The sequence below is a fragment of the Tachyglossus aculeatus genome, chromosome 5 (assembly GCF_015852505.1).
Source record: "Tachyglossus aculeatus isolate mTacAcu1 chromosome 5, mTacAcu1.pri, whole genome shotgun sequence".
Taxonomy (NCBI): domain Eukaryota; kingdom Metazoa; phylum Chordata; class Mammalia; order Monotremata; family Tachyglossidae; genus Tachyglossus; species Tachyglossus aculeatus.
This window is the reverse complement of record NC_052070.1, coordinates 38,495,804-38,519,232: the sequence shown is the minus strand read 5'-3', so window position 1 is coordinate 38,519,232 and position 23,429 is coordinate 38,495,804. Positions and strand designations below refer to the sequence as shown.

At 47.0% G+C, this 23,429-nt stretch overlaps 1 protein-coding gene across 1 annotated transcript in view; it reads left to right on the top strand.

The window, feature by feature from the left end:
- CDA (cytidine deaminase) overlaps positions 1–23,226 on the top strand; it is a 41,143-nt gene extending 17,917 nt beyond the window's left edge. The window contains exons 2-4 of the mRNA XM_038746701.1: positions 1,808–1,919; positions 19,109–19,166; positions 22,881–23,226. Coding sequence (XP_038602629.1) covers positions 1,808–1,919; positions 19,109–19,166; positions 22,881–22,994 — 284 coding nt within the window. The 3' untranslated portion in view covers positions 22,995–23,226. The remainder of the gene's footprint in view (positions 1–1,807; positions 1,920–19,108; positions 19,167–22,880) is intronic.
- Positions 23,227–23,429: the final 203 nt, after the last annotated feature.

Sequence of the window (23,429 nt, the reverse complement as noted above, 5' to 3'; positions counted from 1 at the left end):
ACCGTCTCTAGATGTTGCCGACTTGTACTTCCCAAGCGTTTAGTCCAGTGCTCTGCACACAGTAAGTCCTCAATAAATACGATTGAATGAATGAATGCAAGATAATCAGTTCCCACAGAGGGCTCTCAGTCTAAGTAGAAAGGAAAACAGGTACTGAGTCCCCATTTTGCAGATGAGAGAACTGAATAGCAGAGAAGTGAAGTGACTTACCCAAGGTCACACAGCAGGGAAGTGGTGTACTTCCCAAGCGCTTAGTACAGTGCTCTGCACACAGGAAGCGCTCAATAAATACGATTGAATGAATGAATGGTGGAGCTATGATTAGAACCCAGATCCTCTGATTCCCGGGCCTTTGCTCTTTCCACCGGGCCGTGCTGCTTCTCATCTATCTCTCTGTCCATCTATCTTGCTATCTTTTTATCTCTATATAGAAACAGAAATGATTGTCCTTTGTATTCAAAGAAGATCTCACTGATTGTGAGAGGATATTCATTTGCCTAACTTAAGTATGGCAGAGCTGAGAGCATCACTTTTTCACACTGCCCAGGTTGCCTTGCTCCAGACAACACTCTGGGGGAAGAAATGGAATCGTTAGACAGTAAGCTCGTTGTGGGCAGGGAATGTCTCTCTCCCAAGTGCTTAGTACAGTGCTCTGCACACAGTAAGTGCTCAATAAATGCTATTGAATGAATTGCATGAACGAGTAATGACCCGGCCCCTCCACCATGACCCCATTTTCTCCCTTTTTATGTTGAGGAGAGACCCAGGTGTGCAACCAGCGTGGCTTAGTGGAAAGAGCCTGGGCTTGGGTGTCAGAAGACATGAGTTCTAATCCCGCCTCTGCCACTTGTCTGCTGTGTGACCTTGGGCAAGTCACTTCCCTTCTCTGTGCCTCAGGTACCTCATCTGTAAAAGGGGGAATTAAAAGTGTGAGCCCCATGTGAGACAACCTGATTACCCTGTAGTCATTCAGTTGTATTTATTGAGCGCTTACAGTGTGCAGACCACTGTACTAAGCACTTGGGAAGTAGAAGTCGGCAATATATAGAGACGGTCCCTACCCACCAACGGGCTCACAGTCTAGAAGGGGGAGACAGACAACAAAACAAAACATGTAGACAGGTGTCAAAACCGTCAGAACAAATAGAAATATAGCTATATGCACATCATTAACAAAATAGAGTAGTAACTATGTACAAGTAATGGAGAGTAATAAATCTGTACAAATATATACAAGTGCTGTGGGGAGGAGAAGGAGGTAGGGCAGTGGGGATGGGGAGGAGGAGAGGAAAAAGGGGACTCAGTCTGGGAAGGCCTCCTGGAGGAGGGGAGCTCTCAGTAGGGCTTTGAAAGGAGGAAGAGAGCTATTTTGGCGGATGTACGGAGGAAGGGCATTTCAGGCCAGGGGAAGGATGTGGGCCGGGGATTGACGGTGGGACAGGCGCGAATGAGGCCCAGTGAGGAGGTTAGCAGCAGCAGAGGAGCGGAGGGTGCGGGCTGGGCTGGAGAAGGAAAGAAGGGAGGTGAGGTAGGAGGGGGCGAGGTGATGGACAGCCTTTAAACTGAGAGTAAAGAGTTTTTGCTTGATTCGTAGGTTGACAGGAAACCACTGGAGATTTTTTTGAGGAGGGGAATGACATGCCCAGAGCATTTCCATATCTACTCCAGGACTTAGAACAGTGCTTGGAACATAGTAAGCGCTTAACAAATGCTATTATTATTATTATTAAAGCCACAGGATTCCCTCTCTGGCTTCAGGGAGCCTGCTCTTACTCAGCTGACCAACTGCATATTTTGTATTTGCCAGGGTGCAACGTAGAAAATGCCAGCTTCCCTCTGGGCATCTGTGCCGAACGCAATGCCATCCAGAAGGCCGTATCAGAAGGGTACAAGGAGTTCAAAGCCATGGCTGTTGCAAGGTGAGTGGTGGGTGTTGAGTTCTAAGGTTGGGTTCTTGTAGAATTTAGTAACTTTGATGGAAAACAGGAGGGAATATCATTATTATTATTATGGTATTCATTCAATCGTATTTATTGAGCGCTTACTGTGTGCAGAATACCATACTAAATGCTTGGGAAAGTACAATACAACAATCCCTTCTCACAGTGAGTTTACCGTCTACAGATGGGGAGACAGACATCAATAAAGATAAATAAAATTACAGCTACGTACATAAGTGCTGTGGGGCTGGGAGAGGGGGAAGAGCAAAGGGAGGAAGTCAGAGCGACGCAGAAGGGAGGGGGAGATGAGGAAAAGAGGGGCTTAGTCTGGGAAGGCTTCTTGGAGGAGGTGTGTCTTCAATAAGTCTGTTTTTTGGTGGGGGGGATCAGTAATTGTCTGTCGGATTTGAGGAGGGTGGGCATTCCAGGCCACAGGCAGGACGTGGGCGAGGGGTCAGCTGTGAGACTGGTGAGATCGAGGCTCAGTAAGACGGTTGGCTCCAGAAAAGCGAAGTGTGTGGGTTAGATTGTAGAAGGAGAGAAGGGAGGTGAGGTGGGAGGAGGCGGCAAGGTGATGGAGAGTTTTAAAGCCAATGAAGAGGAGTTCTCGTTTGATACAGAGGTGGATGGGCAGCCACTGGATTTTTTTTGAGAAGCGGATTGACACATTCTGAATGTTTTTGTAGAAAAATGATCCAGGAAGCAGAGGGAAGTATGGACTGGAGTGGGGAGAGACAGGAGGCTGGGAGGTCAGCAAGGAGGCTGATGCAGTAATCCAGGCGGGATAGGACGAGTGATTGCGTTAACATGTTAGCAGTTTGGATGGAGAGGGTATGTATTTATGGTTAAAAAATTCCACTCTTCCTCCCCTTAAAACCATTCTCCAACTGAAGGGGTATTTCCCCGCAACTTCTCTTTGGGAAAAGAGAAACTAAAAAACAGTGCATCTACATGCACAATCCCACCCCTGAACCAAGACTTCCCAGGAGAGGCTGTATAGTCTAGTGGAAAGTCAGTCAATCGTATTTATTAAGCACTTACTGTGTGCAGAGCACTGTGTTAAGCACTTGAGAGAGTACAGTACAACAATAAACAGACACATTTCCCTGCCCATAGCATGGGAGTTACAGGACCTGGGTTCTAGTTCCAGCTCTGCCATTTGTCTGCCTTGTGACCTTGGGCAAGCGCTCAGTACGGTGTTCTGCACACAGTAAATGCTCAATAAATACGATTGAATGAAATTATGTCACTTCTCTTTGCCTCAACTAGTTCATCTGTCTGATAGGGATTAACATACACTAGAACAGGGACTGTGTCCAACCCGATTATCTTGTATTTATCCCAGCGCTCAGTACAAGGAGTCAGAGGTCATGGGTTCTAATCCTGCCTCTGCCGCTTGTCAGCTGTGTGACCTTGGGCAAGTCACTTAACATCTCTGAGCCACAGTTACCTCATCTAGAAAATGGGGATTAAGACTGTGAGGCTTACATGGGACAACCTGATCACCTTGTATCCCCCCAGCACTTAGAACAGTGCTTCCCACATAGTAAGCGCTTAACAAATGCCATCGTTATTATTATTAAGTAATCTGCTCAGTAATAATAACGATAATAATGGTAGAGAAGCCGCGTGGCTCAGTGGAAAGAGCACGGGCTTCGGACTCAGAGGTCATGGGTTCAAATCCCGGCTCCACCACGTGTCTGCTGTGTGACCTTGGGCAAGTCACTTAAACTTCTTTTTAGCCTCATCTTCCTCATCTGTAAAATGGGGATTAAGACTATGAGCCCCACGTGGGACAACCTGATCACCTTGTATCCCCCGCCAAGAGCTTAGAACAGTGATTTGCACATAGTAAGCACTTAACAAATGCCATCATTATTATTATTATTATTATTTCTTAAGTGTTCACTATGTGTCTGGCACCGTGATGATGATGATAACAATAATAATAATAACAGTATTTGTTAAATGATTATTATGTGCCAGGCACTGCAGTAAGTGCTAGGGTGAATATAAGCAAATAAAGTTGGTCACAGTCCCTGTCCCATGTGGGGCTTGCAGTCTAAATCCCCATTTTCCAAATAAGGTAACTGAGGCACAGCGAAGTCAAGTGATTTGCCCAAGGTCACACAGCAGACAAGCGGCAGAGGCGGAATTAGAACCCATGAACACAGTACTAAGCTCTGGGGTGGAAACAAAGTAACGGGGTTGGATACAATCCCTGTCCCCTGAGAGGTTCACTGTCTTAATCCCCATTTTACAGATGAGGTAACTGAGGCCCAGAGAAACTAGGACTCGCTGCAATATCCCCTGAGCCTCATCCCCTGCTAGCCCACCTCCCTTCGTCCCAAGATACAGAATCCTGGGTTGAGAGAAGAAGGATCTGGTTCTCACCCCAGCTCTGCCCTTCCTATGCCTCGTGACCCTGGAGCCAGGGTCAGCCCTAGGAAACGGAAAATAGGGCCCCAGGACTCAAGACTTTTCTCGACTAGCCCAGCATTAACACGCTTTCTGGGAACTTCAGCCCAATCTGCTCCTGGAGCCAGTGGTTCACGTGCTGGCATGTTACTCCCCTCCTCAAAAATCTCCAGTGGCTACCAATCAATCTGCGCATCAGGCAGAAACTCCTCACCCTGGGCTTCAAGGCTGTCCATCCATCCCCTCGCCCCCTCCTACCTCCCCTCCCTTCTTTCCTTCTCCAGCCCAGCCCGCACCCTCCGCTCCTTTGCCGCTAATCTCCTCACTGTACCTCGCTCTCGCCTGTCCCGCCGTCGACCCCCGGCCCACGTCCTCCCCCGGGCCTGGAATGCCCTCCTCCCTCTGCCCATCCGCCAAGCTAGCTCTCTTCCTCCCTTCAAGGCCCTACAGAGAGCTCACCTCCTCCAGGAGGCCTTCCCAGACTGAGCCCCCTCCTTCCTCTCCCCCTTGTCCCCCTCTCCATCCCCCATCTTACCTCCTTCCCTTCCCCACAGCACCTGTATATATGTATATATGTTTGTATATATTTATTACTCTATTTTACTTGTACATATCTATTCTATTTATTTTATTTTGTTAGTATGTTTGGTTTTGTTCTCTGTCTCCCCCTTTTAGACTGTGAGCCCACTGTTGGGTAGGGACTGTCTCTAGATGTTGCCAACTTATACTTCCCAAGCGCTTAGTACAGTGCTCTGCACACAGTAAGCGCTCAATAAATATGATTGATTGATTGGTCTTCAGGAGCAGAATCTTGGCACTAACTATTTCCAGTATAGAGAAGCAACATGACCTAGTGGCTAGAGTCTGGGAGTCAGAAAGACCTGGGTTCTAATCCTGGCTCTGCCACTTTGTCTGCTGTGAGACCTTGGGCAAGTCACTTGGCTTCTCTGGACCGCAGTCCCCTCATCTGGAAAATGGGGATTAGGACCGTGAGCCCGATTTAGTTGTATCCACCCCGGCACTTTAGACCAGTGGCTGGCACATAGTAAGTGCTTTAACAAATATTGTTGTTGTTATTATTGTTCTCCGTAAACTTCCTCCCTGGACTGGGTCAGAACCACAGCCTCGGACTCCTGGTTTGTCCCAGTCCCCGTCTCCTCCCCCTTTCCAGGATTGATCCTGCTTTGAACAAACGCATTTCTCTCTTGGCAAAATGAGGGTCCCAATTTGTGTTCCCCCACCACTCCAGCAGAGATGCCGGGAGGACCTGTGATGAGCGATCATCCTCACCCGGGAGGGGAATTGTTTAAGCGATTACGGTCGGCTGTGGGGGATGAGGCCTTCCCAGACTGAGGAGGCCTTCCCAGACTGAGCCCCTTCCTTCCTCTCCCCCTTGTCCCCCTCTCCATCCCCCCCATCTTACCTCCTTCCCTTCCCCACAGCACCTGTATATATGTATATATGTTTGTACAGATTTATTACTCTATTTATTTATTTATTTATTTTATTTGTACATATCTATTCTATTTATTTTATTTTGTTAGTATGTTTGGTTTTGTTCTCTGTCTCCCCCTTTTAGACTGTGAGCCCACTGTTGGGTAGGGACTGTCTCTATATGTTGCCAATTTGTACTTCCCAAGTGCTTAGTACAGTGCTCTGCACATAGTAAGCACTCAATAAATACGATTGATGGTGATGATGATGATGATCTTGAGAGCAATATGAAACTCGCTTCCTACCTGGGGACCTTTTATTGGTTTCAAATAGGAACCATAGGTGCTTGGAGGTCCCAGGAAGCAGTCTGGCCTAATGGAAATAGCACAGGCCTGGGAGTCGGAAGGACCTGGGTTCTAATCCCTGCACTACCACTTACTCCTGGGTGACCTTGGACAAGTCATTTCACTTCTCAGTGCCTCAGTTTTCTCATCTCCACAATGGGAATTCAACACCTGTTCTCTCTCGAACTTAGATTGTGAGCCCCATGTGTCTGACCTGATTAACATCTATCTACCTCAGGGCTTGACATGATGATGATGATGGCATTTTATTAAGCTCTTACTATGTGCAAAGCACTGTCCTAAGCGCTGGGGAGGTTACAAGGTGATCAGGTTGTCCCACGGGAGGCTCACAGTCTTAATCCCCATTTTACAGATGAGGGAACTGAGGTACAGAGAAGTTAAGTGGCTGGCCCAAAGTCACACAGCTGACAAGTGGCGGTGCAGGGATTTGAACCCATGGCCTCTGACTCCAAAGCTCGTGCTGTTTTCACTGAGACACGCTGCTTCTCAAAATGCTTAACAAATACAATTATTATTATTATTGGCAACTTTTGAGAATCACCATTCTCCAGTGAGAGTCCATCATGGAGTCAAAAGTCTGAGATTCCCTGGTTCTCTTCTTGGGCTCTGCTTAGGAGAAGGGTGGGGCTTTGAGAGAGACCATTTCCTTTTTTCCCTCCGGGCAGCATCTGTAGTGGCCGATTTGAAGAGTTTCTGACCGGCCAAAGTCCCGGATGTTCTGTAGTGGAGACACAACTCAGCTATACATAGCCCTGGTCCGTGACTGGATTTCAATGTCAGCTCTGGCTTGCGGCAGAGCAAATTAGGAAGTGCTGGGAACATTTTGTACCAATGGACTGAAACCAGGATGCGAATTACGCTTCGCAGAAAATGCATTTTCAATAGCCGGATCCAAGAAATTAATTGTATTCAGAAAAACAAGTCCAAAGTCACAGAAAGGGTAACGGCGAGGCAGCATTGTGAGGTTTAGATGTTTACGAACGGACGACTCTCTGGCTGCTTAATCACGTGTGGAGATGAATGTTTCCAGGGATGATTTGCCAAAGTCTTTACATGAAATCATCATCCAATTGGGCTCCTACATGCTGCTGGGTTGGGCTGATTTTTCCACGGCCGGAAATTCGGCACTTATCGCTCTGACCATTTGCTCATTGTGATCACAGATTTGAAAAACTGTAGAAAATGCCATGGACCCGCAAATAGCAAAAAGCTCTCAGTCATTTTCCGGTCCATTTTCCGGACATTTAAAGCAACTGAAGCACCAGATGAATTTAGGCGTTGCTATGTGCTGGGTGCAGACCTGTTTCTAGGACAGAGTTAATAATAATAATAACTGTTATTTAAGCACTTACTATGTGCCAGGCACTGTACTAAGCACCGGTGTAGATACAAGCAGTCAGTTTGGACGCAATCCCTGTCCCACATGGGGCTCACGGTCTTAATTCCCATTTTACAGAGGAGGTAACGGAGGCCCAGAAAACCAAAGTAACTTGTCCAAGCTCACGCAGCTGAGAAGTGGTGGAGCGGGGATTAGAACCCAGGTCCTTCTGATTCCCAGGCCCGTGCTCTAGCCACTAGGCCACACTTCTTCTATCTCTCCTTGACGCTGCCAACCTCTTCCTCCACCCCACCTCACCCACTCACCAACTTGGTCATACCCTCGACCTCATCATCTCCTACCGCTGCACTGTGTCCACCCTCACCAACTCTGTGATCCCTCTCTCTGATCATAATCTTCTCACCTGCCTCCTCACTCACACTCCTTTCCCCTGTAAATCCATTTTACTCCCTCACAGAGATCTCCGCTCTCTGGACCCCACCCATCTTTCGGAGTGCCTCACACCCCACCTCGCCGCCCTCTCCTCTCTACCCAGTCTTGATGATCAGATTACTGCTCTCAACTCTACCCTTTCTACTCAGCTAGACTCGCTCGCTCCCCTTTCCCTTCGCCGCTCTCGCACCACTAACCCACAGCCCTGGATCACTGCCACTGTCCGCCTCCTTCGCTCTTATGCTCGAGCTGCTGAACGCTGCTGGCGAAAGTCTAAACACCATGCCAACCTCGTTCACTTCAAGTTTATCCTTTCCTGCCTTAACTCAGCCCTCTCTTCTGCCAGACAAAACTATTTCTCCTCCCTTATTGACACCCATGCCCATCACCCCCGCCAGCTCTTCCGTACATTCAACTCCCTTCTCAGGCCCCCGGTTCCTCCCCCTCCTCCTTCCCTCACCCCCAACGATCTGGCCTCCTACTTCATTAACAAAATTAAATCCATCAGGTCCGACCTCCCCAAAGTCTCTTCCCCCCTTTCTCCAACCCCCCGGCTCTCAACACTCTCTGCTACTCTCCCATCCTTCCCAGAGGTATCCTCAGAGGAACTCTCCTCCCTCCTCTCAAGTGCTACTCCGGCCACCTGTGCTTCTGACCCCATTCCCTCTCATCTTATGAAATCTCTCGCTCCATCCCTTCTCCCCTCCTTAACTTCCATCTTCAACCGCTCACTCTCCACTGGTTCCTTCCCCTCTGCCTTCAAACATGCCCATGTCTCTCCCATCCTAAAAAAACCCTCTCTTGACCCCACCTCACCTTCTAGTTATCGTCCCATATCCCTCCTACCATTCCTTTCCAAACTCCTAGAACGAGTTGTCTACACGCGCTGCCTAGAATTCCTCAACAACAACTCTCTCCTCGACCCCCTCCAGTCTGGCTTCCGTCCCCTTCATTCCACGGAAACTGCGCTCTCAAAGGTCACCAATGACCTCCTGCTTGCCAAATCCAACGGCTCCTACTCTGTCCTAATCCTCCTCGACCTCTCAGCTGCCTTTGACACTGTGGACCACCCCCTTCTCCTCAACACGTTATCTGACCTTGGCTTCACTGACTCCGTCCTCTCCTGGTTCTCCTCTTATCTCTCCGGTCGTTCTTTCTCAGTCTCTTTTGCAGGCTCCTCCTCCCCCCTCCCATCCTCTTACTGTGGGGGTTCCCCAAGGTTCAGTGCTTGGTCCCCTTCTGTTCTCAATCTACACCCACTCCCTTGGTGACCTCATTCGCTCCCACGGCTTCAACTATCATCTCTACGCTGATGACACCCAGATCTACATCTCTGCCCCTGCTCTCTCCCCCTCCCTCCAGGCTCGCATCTCCTCCTGCCTTCAGGACATCTCCATCTGGATGTCTGCCCGCCACCTAAAGCTCAACATGTCGAAGACTGAGCTCCTTGTCTTCCCTCCCAAACCTTGTCCTCTCCCTGACTTTCCCATCTCTGTTGATGGCACTACCATCCTTCCCGTCTCACAAGCCCGCAACCTTGGTGTCATCCTCGACTCCGCTCTCTCATTCACCCCTCACATCCAAGCCGTCACCAAAACCTGCCGGTCTCAGCTCCGCAACATTGCCAAGATCCGCCCTTTCCTCTCCATCCAAACTGCTACCCTGCTAATTCAAGCTCTCATCCTATCCCGTCTGGACTACTGCACTAGCCTTCTCTCTGATCTCCCATCCTCGTGTCTCTCTCCACTTCAATCCATACTTCATGCTGCTGCCCGGATTATCTTTGTCCAGAAGCGCTCTGGACATATCACTCCCCTCCTCAAAAACCTCCAATGGCTACCGATCAATCTGCGCATCAGGCAGAAACTCCTCACCCTGGGCTTCAAGGCTCTCCATCACCTCGCCCCCTCCTACCTCACCTCCCTTCTCTCCTTCTACTGCCCAGCCCGCACCCTCCGCTCCTCCACCACTAATCTCCTCACTGTACCTCGCTCTCGCCTGTCCCGCCATCGACCCCCGGCCCACGTCATCCCCCGGGCCTGGAATGCCCTCCCTCTGCCCATCCGCCAAGCTAGCTCTCTTCCTCCCTTCAAGGCCCTGCTGAGAGCTCACCTCCTCCAGGAGGCCTTCCCAGACTGAGCCCCTTCTTTCCTCTCCCCTCGTCCCCCTCTCCATCCCCCCGTCTTACCTCCTTCCCTTCCCCACAGCACCTGTATATATGTATATATGGTTGTACATATTTATTACTCTATTTATTTATTTATTTATTTATTTTACTTGTACATTTCTATCCTACTTATTTTATTTTGTTGGTATGTTTGGTTCTGTTCTCTGTCTCCCCCTTTTAGACTGTGAGCCCACTGTTGGGTAGGGACTGTCTCTATGTGATGCCAATTTGTACTTCCCAAGCGCTTAGTACAGTGCTCTGCACATAGTAAGCGCTCAATAAATACGATTGATTGATTGATTGATTGATTCTTATGCTTTGCTCTGCAAACCCTGGTGAGTCTGTCAGTGGCTTTCCCAGGTCAGAGAAGGGCAAAGTCAGAAGGGTGATTTTGACCTACCGTCCAACCGCAAGGTGCACTATGAAGGCGAAGACAGTTCCCAGCAGCGACAGAAGAAAAACTTTTCCCCCCTGAAGCCCACCCAGTGTTTATCCAACTTGCCTCCCTTGAAGAGGCAGCTGGGGTCAGCTCTGAGCAACCCCTTAATAATAACCCAAGCGCTTAGTACAGTGCTCTGCACACAGTAAGTGCTCAATGAATACGACTGACTGAATGAATGAATAACTGTGGTGTCCATTAAGTGTTCATTGCTACCATTCTCTGAGGGACGTAATGTGGAAAGCACAGACAACAGCTCGTTCCAAGTCAGACGTCTTAATAATAATAATAAGTATGGTATTCGTTAAGCACTTACTGTATGTCAGTCACTGTTCTAAGCACTGGGGTGGATACAAGCACGTCGGGTTGGATACAGCCCCTGTACCACGTGGGGCTCTCAGTTTCACTCCCAATTTTACTGATGAGCCCGTTCTGAGCAGGGATTGCCTCTCTTCATTGCTGAATTGTACTTCCCAAGTGCTTCATCCAATCAATCAATCAATCATATTTATTGAGCACTTACTGTGTGCAGAGCACTGTACTAAGCGCTTGGGAATTACAAGTTGGCAACATATAGAGAGAGTCCCTACCCAACAGTGGGCTCACAGTCTAACGGGGAGACAGAGAACAAAACCAAACATACTAACAAAATAAAATAAATAGAATAGATATGTACAAGTAAAATAAATAGAGTAATAAATATGTACAAACATATATACGTATATACAGGTCCAGTGCTCTGCACACAGTAAGTGCTCAATAAATACTATTGAATGAATGAATGAATGAGGGAACTGAGGCACAGAGAAGTGATTTGCCCAAGGTCACACAGCAGACAAGACAGGATTAGAGCCCATGACCTCTGACTCCTAGGCCTGTGCTCTACTGAAGCCCATGCTGCTTCTCAAGTCCAATCCTTCCCCCATCAATGGGGTCTCGGCCCGTCTGTTCACTTGCCTAAGCCCACCCCAAATTGATACGGGCAGCCCTCCCAAAGATGGTCCCCGCCTCCACCCACACAAATCATCATTTAGTTATTTATTTATTTTACTTGTACATATCTATCCTATTTATTTTATTTTGTTAGTATGTTTGGTTTTTGTTCTCTGTCTCCCCCTTTGAGACTGTGAGCCCACTGTTGGGTAGGGACTGTCTCTATATGTTGCCAATTTGTACTTCCCAAGCGCTTAGTACAGTGCTCTGCACATAGTAAGCGCTCCATAAATACGATTGATGATGATGATGATCATTGCTCCCTGACCCATCGTCGGGTTCCCTGGATCTTCTCATCGGTGATCGAGCAGGGAGTTGGCATCCCTTGGTCTCCACTGGTGTCTGTTCATTGCTCTTAGTCCCTCCTCCGATGGTGGCCCCTTTGATCGTCACTTCGTGGCCTGGTCTGCCATCTTGGAGCCATATGGCCTGAGGTTGGGGGGCCCTACCCCCAAAATACCAAAGCACTGAGGAAACACAGGGCACTAGGGTCACTCTCAAGCTACGATGGAAGAGGATTAGCGGTGTCCTGCGGTAGCAGCAGCTGCAGGAGACCCCTCGGGCTGCTCTCTGAGGCCGGGGCCACACCAGAGCACCTCCATGTTGGGGGGGGTGTCTGTGGATTAAGACTGTGAGCCCCATGTGGGACAACCTGATTACCTTGTATCTCCCCCAGCGCTTGGAACAGTGCTTTGCACATAGTAAGCGCTTAATAAATGCCATTATTATTATTATCATCATTATTATTGTATCTCCCCGAGCACTTAGAACAGTGCTTGGCACATAGTAAGTGCTTAACAAATACCAAAATTATTATTATTATTATTATATCAATCAACCAATCGTATTTATTGAGTGCTCACTGTGTGCAGAGCACTGTACTAAGTGCTTGGGAAGCACAAGTTGGCAACACATAGAGAGCCTACCCAACAGTGGGCTCACAGTCTAGAAGGGGGAGACAGAGAACAAAACAAAACATATTAACAAAATAAAATAAATAGAATAGATATGTACAAGTAAAATAAATAGAGTAATAAATCCGTACAAACATATATACATACATACAGGTGCTGTGGGGAAGGGAAGGAGGTAAGGCAGGGGGGATGGAGAGGGGGAGGAGGGGGAGAGGAAAGAGGGGGCTCAGTCTCCCCCAGTGCTTAGAACAGTGCTTGGCACATAGTAAGCGCTTAACAAATACCAAAATTATTATTATTATTATAGGAGATAAACAGCGTGGCTTAGTGGAAAGAGCACAGGCCTGGGCGTCAAAGGACCTGACTTCGAATCCTGGAATGCCCTCCCTCCACACATCTGCCAACTAGCTCTCTTTCTCCCTTCAAAGCCCTACTGAGAGCTCACCTCCCCCAGGAGGCCTTCCCAGACTGAGCCCCCTTTTTCCTCTCCTCCTCCCCATCCCCCCCCGCTCTACCTCCTTCCCCTCCCCACAGCACTTGTATATATTTGTACAGATTTATTACTCTATTTTACTTGTACACATTTACTACTTATTTATTTTATTAATGCTGTGCATAGAGCTATAATTCTATTTATTCTAACGGTTTTGACACCTGTTTTGTTTTGTTGTCTGTCTCCCCCCTTCTAGACTGTGAGCCCATTGTTGGGTAGGGACCATCTCTATATGTTGCCGACTTGTACTTCCCAAGCGCTTAGTACAGTGCTCTGCACACAGTGAGTGCTCAATAAATATGATTGAATGAATGAATGAATGGTTCCATCAAATAGGCTGCCCTCTTCTCTCTCTCTCTCTGCATCAGCAGTGTCCTGGAGACAGGGTTTGAAGGGAATAATGATAATAATAATTGGGGCTTTGGAGTCAGAGGTCATGGGTTCAAATCCATGCAAGCCACGGGAAGCAGCGTGGCTCAGTGAAAAGAGCCCGGGCTTGGGAGTCAGAGGTCGTGGGTTCAAATTCCGGCTCTGCCACTTGTCAGCTTTGTGACTTTGGGCAAGTCACTTAATTTCTCTGGGCCTCAGTTCCCTCATCTGTAAAATGGGGATGAAGACTGTGAGCCCCACATGGGATAACCTGATTACCTTGTATCCACCCCAGTGCTTAGAACAGTGCTTGGCACATGGTAAGCGCTTAACAAATGCCAGCATTATTATTATTATCATCCCAGCTCCACCAATTGTCAGCTGTGTGACTTTTGGCAAGTCACTTAATTTCTCTGTGCCTCAGTTACCTCATCTGTAAAATGGGGATGAAGACTGTGAGCCCCCCGTGGGACAACCTGATCACCTTGTATCCTCCCCAGTGCCTAGAACAATGTTTTGCACATAGTAAGCACTTAATAAATGGCATTATCATTATTATTATTAAGCACTCACTTCCACTTGTCTGCTGTGTGACCTTGGGCAAGTCACTTCACTTCTCCCTGGCCTCAGTTACCTCATCTGTAAAACGGTGACAAAGACTGTGGGACGGGGCTCTGTGTGACCCTATCATCTTGTATCAATCGCAGCACTTAGTACAGCGCCCCGCACATAGTAAGTGCTTAACAAATACCATTATCATTATTATTACCATGTGCCAGACGCTCTTCTAAGCATTGAGGTGGATAAAAGCAAATAGGGTTAAATAATAATAATAATAATGGCATTATTTATTAATCAATCAATCAATCGTATTTATTGAGCACTTACTGTGTGCAGAGCACTGTACTAAGCGCTTGGGAAGTACAAGTTGGCAACATATAGAGGCAGTCCCTACCCAACAGTGGGCTCCCAGTCTAAAGCGCTTACTATGTGCAAAGCACTAAGTGCTGGGGAGGTTACGAGGTGATCAGGTTGTCCCACGGGGGGGCTCACAGTCTTCATCCCCATTTTACAGATGAGGTAACCGAGGCCCAGAGAAGTGACTTGCCCAAAGTCACACAGCTGACAGTTGCCAGAGACAGGATTTGAACCTACGACGTCTGACTCCAAAGCCCGGGCTCTTCCCACTGAGCCACGCTGCTTCTCTATAGCCCCCGTCCCACATGGGGCTCACAATCTTAATCCCCATTTTACAGATGTGGTCACTGAGGCACAGAGAAGTGAAGTGACTTGCCCCAGGCCTAAGCAGAGGCAGAGTTGGCTCTGTGGCCCTTAGTAGCAGCACCCCACCCCTGATTTGATCATCGCCTATGGGAATCCAATCTTCCTGGTGTTTGCTAGCTCCTTCGGCTGCAGGCTGGAGCCTTCCCCTCTCGACTGTGAGCCCGCTGTTGGGTAGGGACCGTCTCTAGATGTTGCCAACTTGGACTTCCCAAGCGCTTAGTACAGTGCTCCGCACACAGTAAGCGCTCAATAAATACAATTGATTAATTGATTCCCCTCTGGCCTGGTCCTGGGAGGTGAGCCTCCCTTCAGCTACTAACTGAGCGACCAGGTGGACAGGAAAGAGGGATTTCCACGGGCTGGGGGTAATCAGCCAAAGACCCTAATCAATCCATCCATCAATAGTATTTATGAAGAGTTTGCTGTGTACTGAGTGTTGTACTAAGCACTTGGGAGAATACTCAGAGGAGCAGTGTCCGTTACCGGAGAACGCACAGGCCTGAGAGTCAGGAGGACCTGGGTTCTAATCCCAGCTCCACCACATTTCTGCTGTGTGACCCTGGGCAAGTCACTTAACTTCTCTGTGCCTCACCTTATCTGTAGAATGGGGATGAAAACAGTGAGCCCCCCGTGGGACAACCTGATCACCTTGTAACCTCCCCAGCGCTTAGAACAGTGCTTTGCACATAGTAAGCGCTTAACCAATACCATCATTATTATTATTAGTCTCTGGGCCTCAATCTGTAAAATGGGGATTAAGAGTGTGAGCCTCTCGTGGGACAGGGACTGAGCCTGTTGTTGGGTGGGGCCGTCTCTATATGTTGCCAACTTGTACTTCCCAAGCGCTTAGTACAGTGCTCTGCACACAGTAAGCGCTCAATAAATACGATTGAATGAATGAATGAATGCACACAGTAAGTGCTCAATAAATACAATTCAATGAATGAATGCTTCTAGACTGTGAGCCCACTTCTAGACTGTGAGCCCCCTATTGGGTAGGGACCGTCTCTATATGTTGCCAACTTGTACTTCCCAAGCGCTTAGTACAGTGCTCTGCACACAGTAAGCGCTCAATAAATACGATTGAATGAATGAATGAATGACTTGTGTCTACCCCAGTGTTTAGAATAGTGCTTGGCACATAGAAAGTGATTAAATACCATTATTATTGTTATTATTATTATTGTACAGTACAATAAAGTTAGTAAACATAGCGAAGCAGCGTGGCTCAGTGGAAAAGAGCACGGACTTTGGAGTCAGAGGTCACGGGTTCAAATCCCAGCTCTGCCAATTGTCAGCTGTGTGACTTTGGGCAAGTCACTTCTCTGTGCCTCAGTAACCTCACCTGTAAAATGGGGATTAAGACTGTGAGCCCCCCGTGGGACAACCAATCACCTTGTAACCTCCCCAGCGCTTAGACCAGTGCTTTGCACGTAGTAAGCGCTTAATAAATGCCATCATTATTATAATGCCTGCCCACAGGAGGGAGGCAGACATTGAAAGCAGTACAGATGGAGGAAGTGGCCAGGTATAAAGTCAATCCATGGTATTTATTGAACACTTTTATAATAATGATGGCATTTATTAAGCGCTTACTATGTGCAGAGCACTGTTCTAAGCGCTGATGAGCAGAGCACTGTACTAAGTGCTTGGGAGAGTAAAATATATAAAAGTCCTTTTGGGCTGATGGAAGGGTAAATAGCAAATGCTTAAAGGGTACAGATTTACCCTGTAAATGCTTAATGTAATGCTTAAGGGTAATGCTTAAATGTAATACTTAAAGGGTACAGAGAAGCAGCATGGCTCAGTGGAAAGAGCCCGGGCTTTGGAGTCAGAGGTCATGGGTTCAAATCCCGGCTCCACCAATTGCCAGCTGTGTGACTTTGGGCAAGTCACTTCACTTCTCTGTGCCTCAGTTACCTCATCTATAAATAGGTGATGAAGACTGTGAGCCCTCGGTGGGACAACCTGATCACCTTGCAACCTCCCCAGTGCTTAGAACGGTGCTTTGCACATAGTAAGCGCTTAGTAAATGCCATCATCATTATTATTACAGATCCAAGCGCATTTCATTCATTCAGTCGTATTTATTGAATGCTTACTGTGTGCAGAGCACTGTACTGAGCGCTTGGGAGAGTACGCTACAACAATAAACAGACACAGTCCCTGCCCGCAACGAGTTCCCAGAGTTCCCAGTCTAGTGAGTAGGGGAGTAGAAGACTTCCGTCCTACCTCTGGCCTGGAATGCCTTCCCTCCTCAAATCCGACACACACTTTCCCCCCGCTTCAAAGCCTTATTGAAGGCACATCTCCTCCAAGAAGCCTTTCCAGTCTAAACCCCATTTTTCCTCATCTCCCACTCCCTTCCGCGTTGCCCTGACTTGCTCCCTTTGCTCTCCCTCCCGCCCCCCCGCAATTCAGCGTGGTTCAGTGGAAAGAGCACGGGCTTGGGAGCCAGAGGTCATGAGTTCAAATCCCGGCCCACCGCTTGTCAGCTCTGTGACTTTGGGCAAGTCACTTCACTTCTCTGGGCCTCAGTTACCTCATCTGTAAAATGGGGATAAAGACTGGGAGCCCCATGTGGGACAACCTGATCACCTCGTGTCCTCCCCAGCACTTAGAACAGTGCTTTGTGCATAGTAAGCGCTTAACAAATGCCATCATCATTATTATTGTTATTATTCAGCCCCACTACCCTTATTCATTCATTCATTCATTCAATCACATTTATTGAGTGCTTACTGTGTGCAGAGCACTGTACTAAGCACTTGGGAAGTACAAGTTGACAACATATAGAGACAGTCCCTAAATATATATGTGTAAATAAATAAATAAATTTATTATTTATTTAAATAATAAATAATTGCAATAATAAATAATTTATTTAAATAAATAAAATTGCAACTATATGTCTATATAGTTGCAATTTTATTCATTTGTATTGATGTCTGTCTCCCCCCTCTAGACTGTGAGCTCGCTGTGGGCAAGGAATGTCACTGTTTATTGTTATATTTTACCATCTCAAGCGCTTAGTACAGTGCTCTGCACACAGTAAGCACTTAATAAGTATGATTGAATAATAATAATGGCATTTGTTAAGCTCTTACTATGTGCAAAGCACTGTTCTAAGCCCTGAGGAGGAAACAAGGTGATCAGGTTGTCCCATGTGGGGCTCACAGTATTAATCCCCATTTTGCAGATGAAGTAACCAAAGCGCAGAGAAGTGAAGTGACTTGCCCAAAGTCACGCAGCTGACAATTGGCAGAGCGGGGATTTGAACCCATGACCTCTGACTCCCAAGCCTGTGCTCTTTCCACTGAGCCACGCTGCTTCTCATTGATTCATTCATTCATTGAATGAATGAATGAATTCTCCTCAATGAATGCTATTTGGTGAGCAGTCTCTCCCCGTCTAGACAGTAAGCTTATTGTGGGAAGAGAACATTTCTGCCGACTCTATTGTATTGTACTCTCCCAAGCACTTAGTACAGTATTCTGCACACAGTAAGTATTTAATAAATACTATTGATTGATTGAGTACAGGTTAAGTGCAAAGCACTGTACTAAGCGCGTGGGAGAGTACGACAGAAGCCAGACACATATGTCTCCTGCCCTCAAGAAAATTACAGTCTAATGACCTACAATCTACTCTGACCTGGAAGAGGACTTGTACAGATCATCATCATCATCATCAATCGTATTTATTGAGCGCTTACTATGTGCAGAGCACTGTACTAAGCGCTTGGGAAGTACAAATTGGCAACATCTAGAGACAGTCCCTACCCAACAGTGGGCTCACAGTCTAAAAGGGGGAGACATAGAACAAAACCAAACATACTAACAAAATAAAATAAATAGAATAGATATGTACAAATAAAATAAATAAATAAATAAATAGAGTAAAAAATATGTACAAACATATATACATATATACAGGTGCTGTGGGGAAGGGAAGGAGGTAAGATGGGGGGGATGGAGAGGGGGACGAGGGGGAGAGGAAGGAAGGGGCTACAGATCTGACGGCAGTGGCTTCCTTCGGGGCCACAAGGCTATGGTTGAGAGCAGAAAACGAGAAAAAATCCTTCCCTCCTTCTTTTGTTCAGATTTAAATAATAATAATAACTGTGATATTTGTACTAAGCGCTGGAGTAGATGCAAACTAATCAGGTTGGATGGCATCCATGTCTCCCATGGGGCTCACAGTCTTAATCCCCCTTTTACAAATGAGGGAAGTGAGGCACAGAGAAGCTAAGTGACTTGCTTTTCTACAAGTACCAGGAGATTTAGTTATCCCAAGAAGATTATTTTTTTAATTGCATTGCACCAGTCTTCCAAAATTTATGGTAGAAAGCTGATATGTGGACTTCTTCCCATCTGGACACGGCGCATATGAATCATGAATCTTTTAATGGATTCGCTCCTAATGTGTTGCTTTCAATTTTGAAACGCTTGGAGCAGATGTGGCTACGGCCTACGCTTTTTATGTCATAGAAAATCTGAATTTTATGCTTTCTTTCCCCAGTAACAAGCAAGATGAGTTTGTTGCACCATGTGGAGCCTGCAGACAAGTCATGAGAGAGGTAAGCAGCTCCTTTTTTCCCTGCTTTCCACCTTCCGCAAGCACTTGTCCTCTTCCAAGAGAAGCCCTTCCGTAGCCGGAGATGGAGTTACGCTTCTGAGCTGTGACATATTATGGGTGTCGACATCACACCTCGCCAAGCTGGAAACAATCCACAGGCTGAGAGCAGCACAGTCAAGAAATAAACATTTGAATCAAAAATGTTTTCCGTGGAGGGGGAAGGAAACCCTTTGTGGCTTTCAGGGTTAGCTTGGTTTTCCTTGGGGTTTTGATGCACCTGATATGCACATACACACAAGTCTCTTCATTTCCCTTTGGCTCAGCATTGTCATTATCATAATTGTATTTAAAAGCTTATTATGCGCCAAGCACTGAATAAAAGATAGAGCATCGGCCTGGGAGCCAGAAGCTCGTGGTTTCTAATCTCGGCTCTGTCGCTTGTCTTGTATGACTTTAAAGTCACTTCACGTCTCTGGGCCTCAGCGGCCTCATCTGTAAAATGGGGATTGAGACTGTGAGCCCCAATTGGGACAGGGACTGTGTCCAACGCAATTTGCTTGTATCCACCTCAGCGCTCAGTACAGTGTCTAGCACAGAATCGCTTAAGAAATACCATAATTATTATTGTTATTATTATTACTGTATAAAGTTTGGGGATAGATACAATATAATCTTTGATCAAGTCATTTACCTTCGCTGTGCCTCAGTTACCTCATCTGTAAAATGGGGATTAAGACTATGAGCCACACGTGGGACAACCTGATTACCTTGTATCCCTCCTCCCGCTCCCCTCTAGCTCTTAGAACAGTGCTTGGCACATAGTAGGTGCTTAACAAATACCATTATTATTACTATAACTAGATTAAACAAAATCCCTGTCCCACATGGGGCTCACGGTCTAAGTAGAAGGGAGAACAGATAATCCCCATTTTCCCCCATTATCCCCATTTTTCAGATGAGGAGTCTGAAGCACAAAGAAGTTAAGTGACTTGCCCAAGGCCACACAACTGTGAGCCCGCTGTTGGGTAGGGACCGTCTCTATATGTTGCCAACTTGTACTTCCCAAGCGCTTAGTACAGTGCTCTGCACACAGTAAGCGCTCAATATGATTGAATGAATGAATGAATGAACCAATCCATTGTATTTATTGAGGGCTTACTCTGTGCAGAGCACTGTACTAAGAGCTTAGAGGAGTACAGTGTAACAGAGCTGGCAGAAGTGTTTCATGCCCACAATGAGTTTACAATCTAGAGGGGGAGGCAGACATTAATATAGATAAATAAATTATGGGAATGTACGTAAGTGCTGGGGGGTTGAGGGAGGGGTGAATAAAGGGTACAAATCCAAGAATAAGAAGCGATGCAGAAGGGTGTGGGAGAAGAGGAAATGAGGGCTTGGGGACACACACAGCAAGCGACAAAACTGGGGTTAAAACCCAACTCTTTCCACTAGGCCCTGTGCTACATTTTGCAAAGCACATTTTCCAGCTCCAAAAGTACAGTGCTTGGAACTCCTACAGCTTGGATGCCTTGAATATCGACAAGCCTATTCCAGCAGCATTCCTATGGCATTAGCATCCTTCCAGAGAAGGAGAAAGTGAAGCCTACAGCTTTGCCTCTGGTCTTTCACCTCTCCGGAGGAGCTGGGATTCAAATTTTAAGCTCCTCTTTCCCAGTGCTGTGCCTTTTCCAGTTGCTGAACAGCCGTCCTAACAAACTGGTTCGTGGCATAGGCTTGAGAATAAGTAGACCGCCTTTAAAGAGGGAAATCTAATTTGAAACCAAAATGCGAATAAAAAGGAAAGGATTCTGAGCGAGGTGCCACCAGGAGCCGGGAGTGGGATTCGTCTAACTCGGCCCTGCCCCAACCACTACAAGAATGATTATCTTGCCAAACAGAAAAGTTCCCCTTCTCGAAGAATAAATCTCAACCCAGATGACTATCTAAGCGTAACAACCGCTCAGTGAGGGATGAAGCCCCACATCGATCTCTTGGATGGAAAGTGGTATGTGAATTAACTGCACAGCAGCTCTATAAATCAACCAATGGTATTTATTGAGCACTTCTTATGTGCCAAGCACTATACTGGGTGCTTTCCCTAGAGGGAAACAGGGAGTCCTAGGATAAGAGAAAGGTTAGAACCCAGGAGAAATGGCACAATTATTTCTTGGGAGTTTGGGGTTTTTTTTAATCATTGGAGATGCCTTGCACCTTCCATGTTTCCTTTGAATTCTCTACTCTGAGAATTCAAAGACGAAATTGGGGATGGAGCCCTATTTTGAGGAGGAAGAGGTGCAGGATGGACTTCCAGGCTGAGGACGAAGCAATCAAGTGATCCGCCAGCATGGGTCACGGCTGGGCTCCTCACCCCCTCGCCACCTCAATCAGTGCTTTCTCTGCAAGGTAGGACAGGGAGTCCTAGGGTAAGACACAATTATTCCAGGGCATTTTTGTTCTTTTTTTTTTTTAAATCATTGGAGCTCACTTTCACCTTTTCAATTTTCTCTGAATTCTCCACTCTGAGAATTCAAAGAGGAATTTGGGAACGGAGCCCTGTTTTGAGTGGGAAAAGGCCCAGGGTTGACTTTCAGGCTGAGGATGAAACAATTAAGTGGAGCTGCCAGCGTGAGTCATGGGTCAAGAGAAGCAGCATGGCACAGTGGATAGGGCACGGGCTTGGGAGTCAGAAGGTCATGGGTTCTAATCCCGGCTCCCCCCCCTTGTCTGCTGTGTGACCTTGGGCAAGTCACTTCTCTTCCCTGGACCTCAGTTCCTTCATCTGTAAATTGGGGATTGAGACTGTGAGCCCCACAGGTTCAGGGACTGTGTCCGCTACAATTTGCTTGTGTCCACCCCAGCGTTTAGTACAGTGCCTGTACTAAACCAATTTGTACCAATTTGCCAATTTGTACTTCCCAAGCGCTTAGTACAGTGCTCTGCACACAGTAAGCGCTCAATAAATACGATTGATGATGATGCCTGGCACATAGGAAGCACTTAACAAATACCATAATGATTATTATTAGTATGATTATGGCTAGGCTCCTTGCCCAGCTTCCCATCCACCCAGCTACCTCAATCATTCGTATTTTTTGAGCTCTTACTGTGTGCGGAGCACTATACTAAGCATTTGGGAGAGTAAAGTAAAACAGAGTTGGTAGACGTTCTCGGCCCACAACAACCTTACAGTCTAGAGGTTCTCCTCTCCGACAGTTGGCCAATTGTTGTGAGGAGGGAGGGGGTGCATTAGAAGGGCCCCCTCCAACCCCTTCCCCTTGTACTCCCTAGAATCCCTTGTTCGGTCATAATAATGATGGTATTTGTTAAGTGCTTTCTAATTGCTAGGCACTGTTCTAAACTCTGGAGTAGACACAAGATAGTCTGGTTGGACTCAGTCCCTGTCCCATCAAAAGGCTTACAGTCTTAATCCCCATTTTACAGTTGAGGAAACGGAGGCACAGGGAAGTGACTTGACCAAGGTCACACAGCAGACAAGTGGCAGAGCTGGGATTAGAATGCAGGTCCTCTTGTCTCCCAGGCCCACGCTCTACCTACTAGGCCACACTGGAGCCATCAAGTCATCTTAGAGCTTTGCCTAAGAACTCCTCAGCCTATTTCTATTTTCATCCTTTCAGGCCTCTCAAATCTACGGTGGCCCTTGTTCTTACAAAGTCTTTGCAATGATTCTTTTATGATTCCCTCACCTCTTTTCTAGTTTGGGAAAGACTGGACTGTGTTCCTGACGAAGCCAGATGGTTCCTATATCACCCAAAATCTTCAGGAGCTGCTGCCGTTATCGTTTGGACCGGAAGACCTGAAGACTCTCTGAGTACCAGCCGTGAAAGACTGTCTGCTTGAGGCCTTTTCCCTCCTCCTGGGATTGGATTTATCATCATCATCATTACTCAAACCAGGCCAGAAGGACCTGGGTTCTAATCCTAGCTCCTCCGCTTGTCTGTTGGGGGCAAGTCTCCTCTTCTCTTCGCTTCTCTTGTGTCTCAGTTACCTCATCTGTAAAATGGGGATGAAGACTGTGAGCCTCATGTGGGACATGGACTGTGTCCAACCTAATTACTTTGTATCTATTCCAGTGCTTAGAACAGTTCCTGCCACCCAGTAAATTCTTAACAAATACCATAAAAAAAAACCTCTGCTAAATATGCTTTCTAGCTTGTTAAGAGGTTCTCTGCATGTTCCAAAGATGTGGGTGTGTATATATGTATATATAGAGAGAGAGAAAGAGAGAGAAAGGGAGATATAGGTA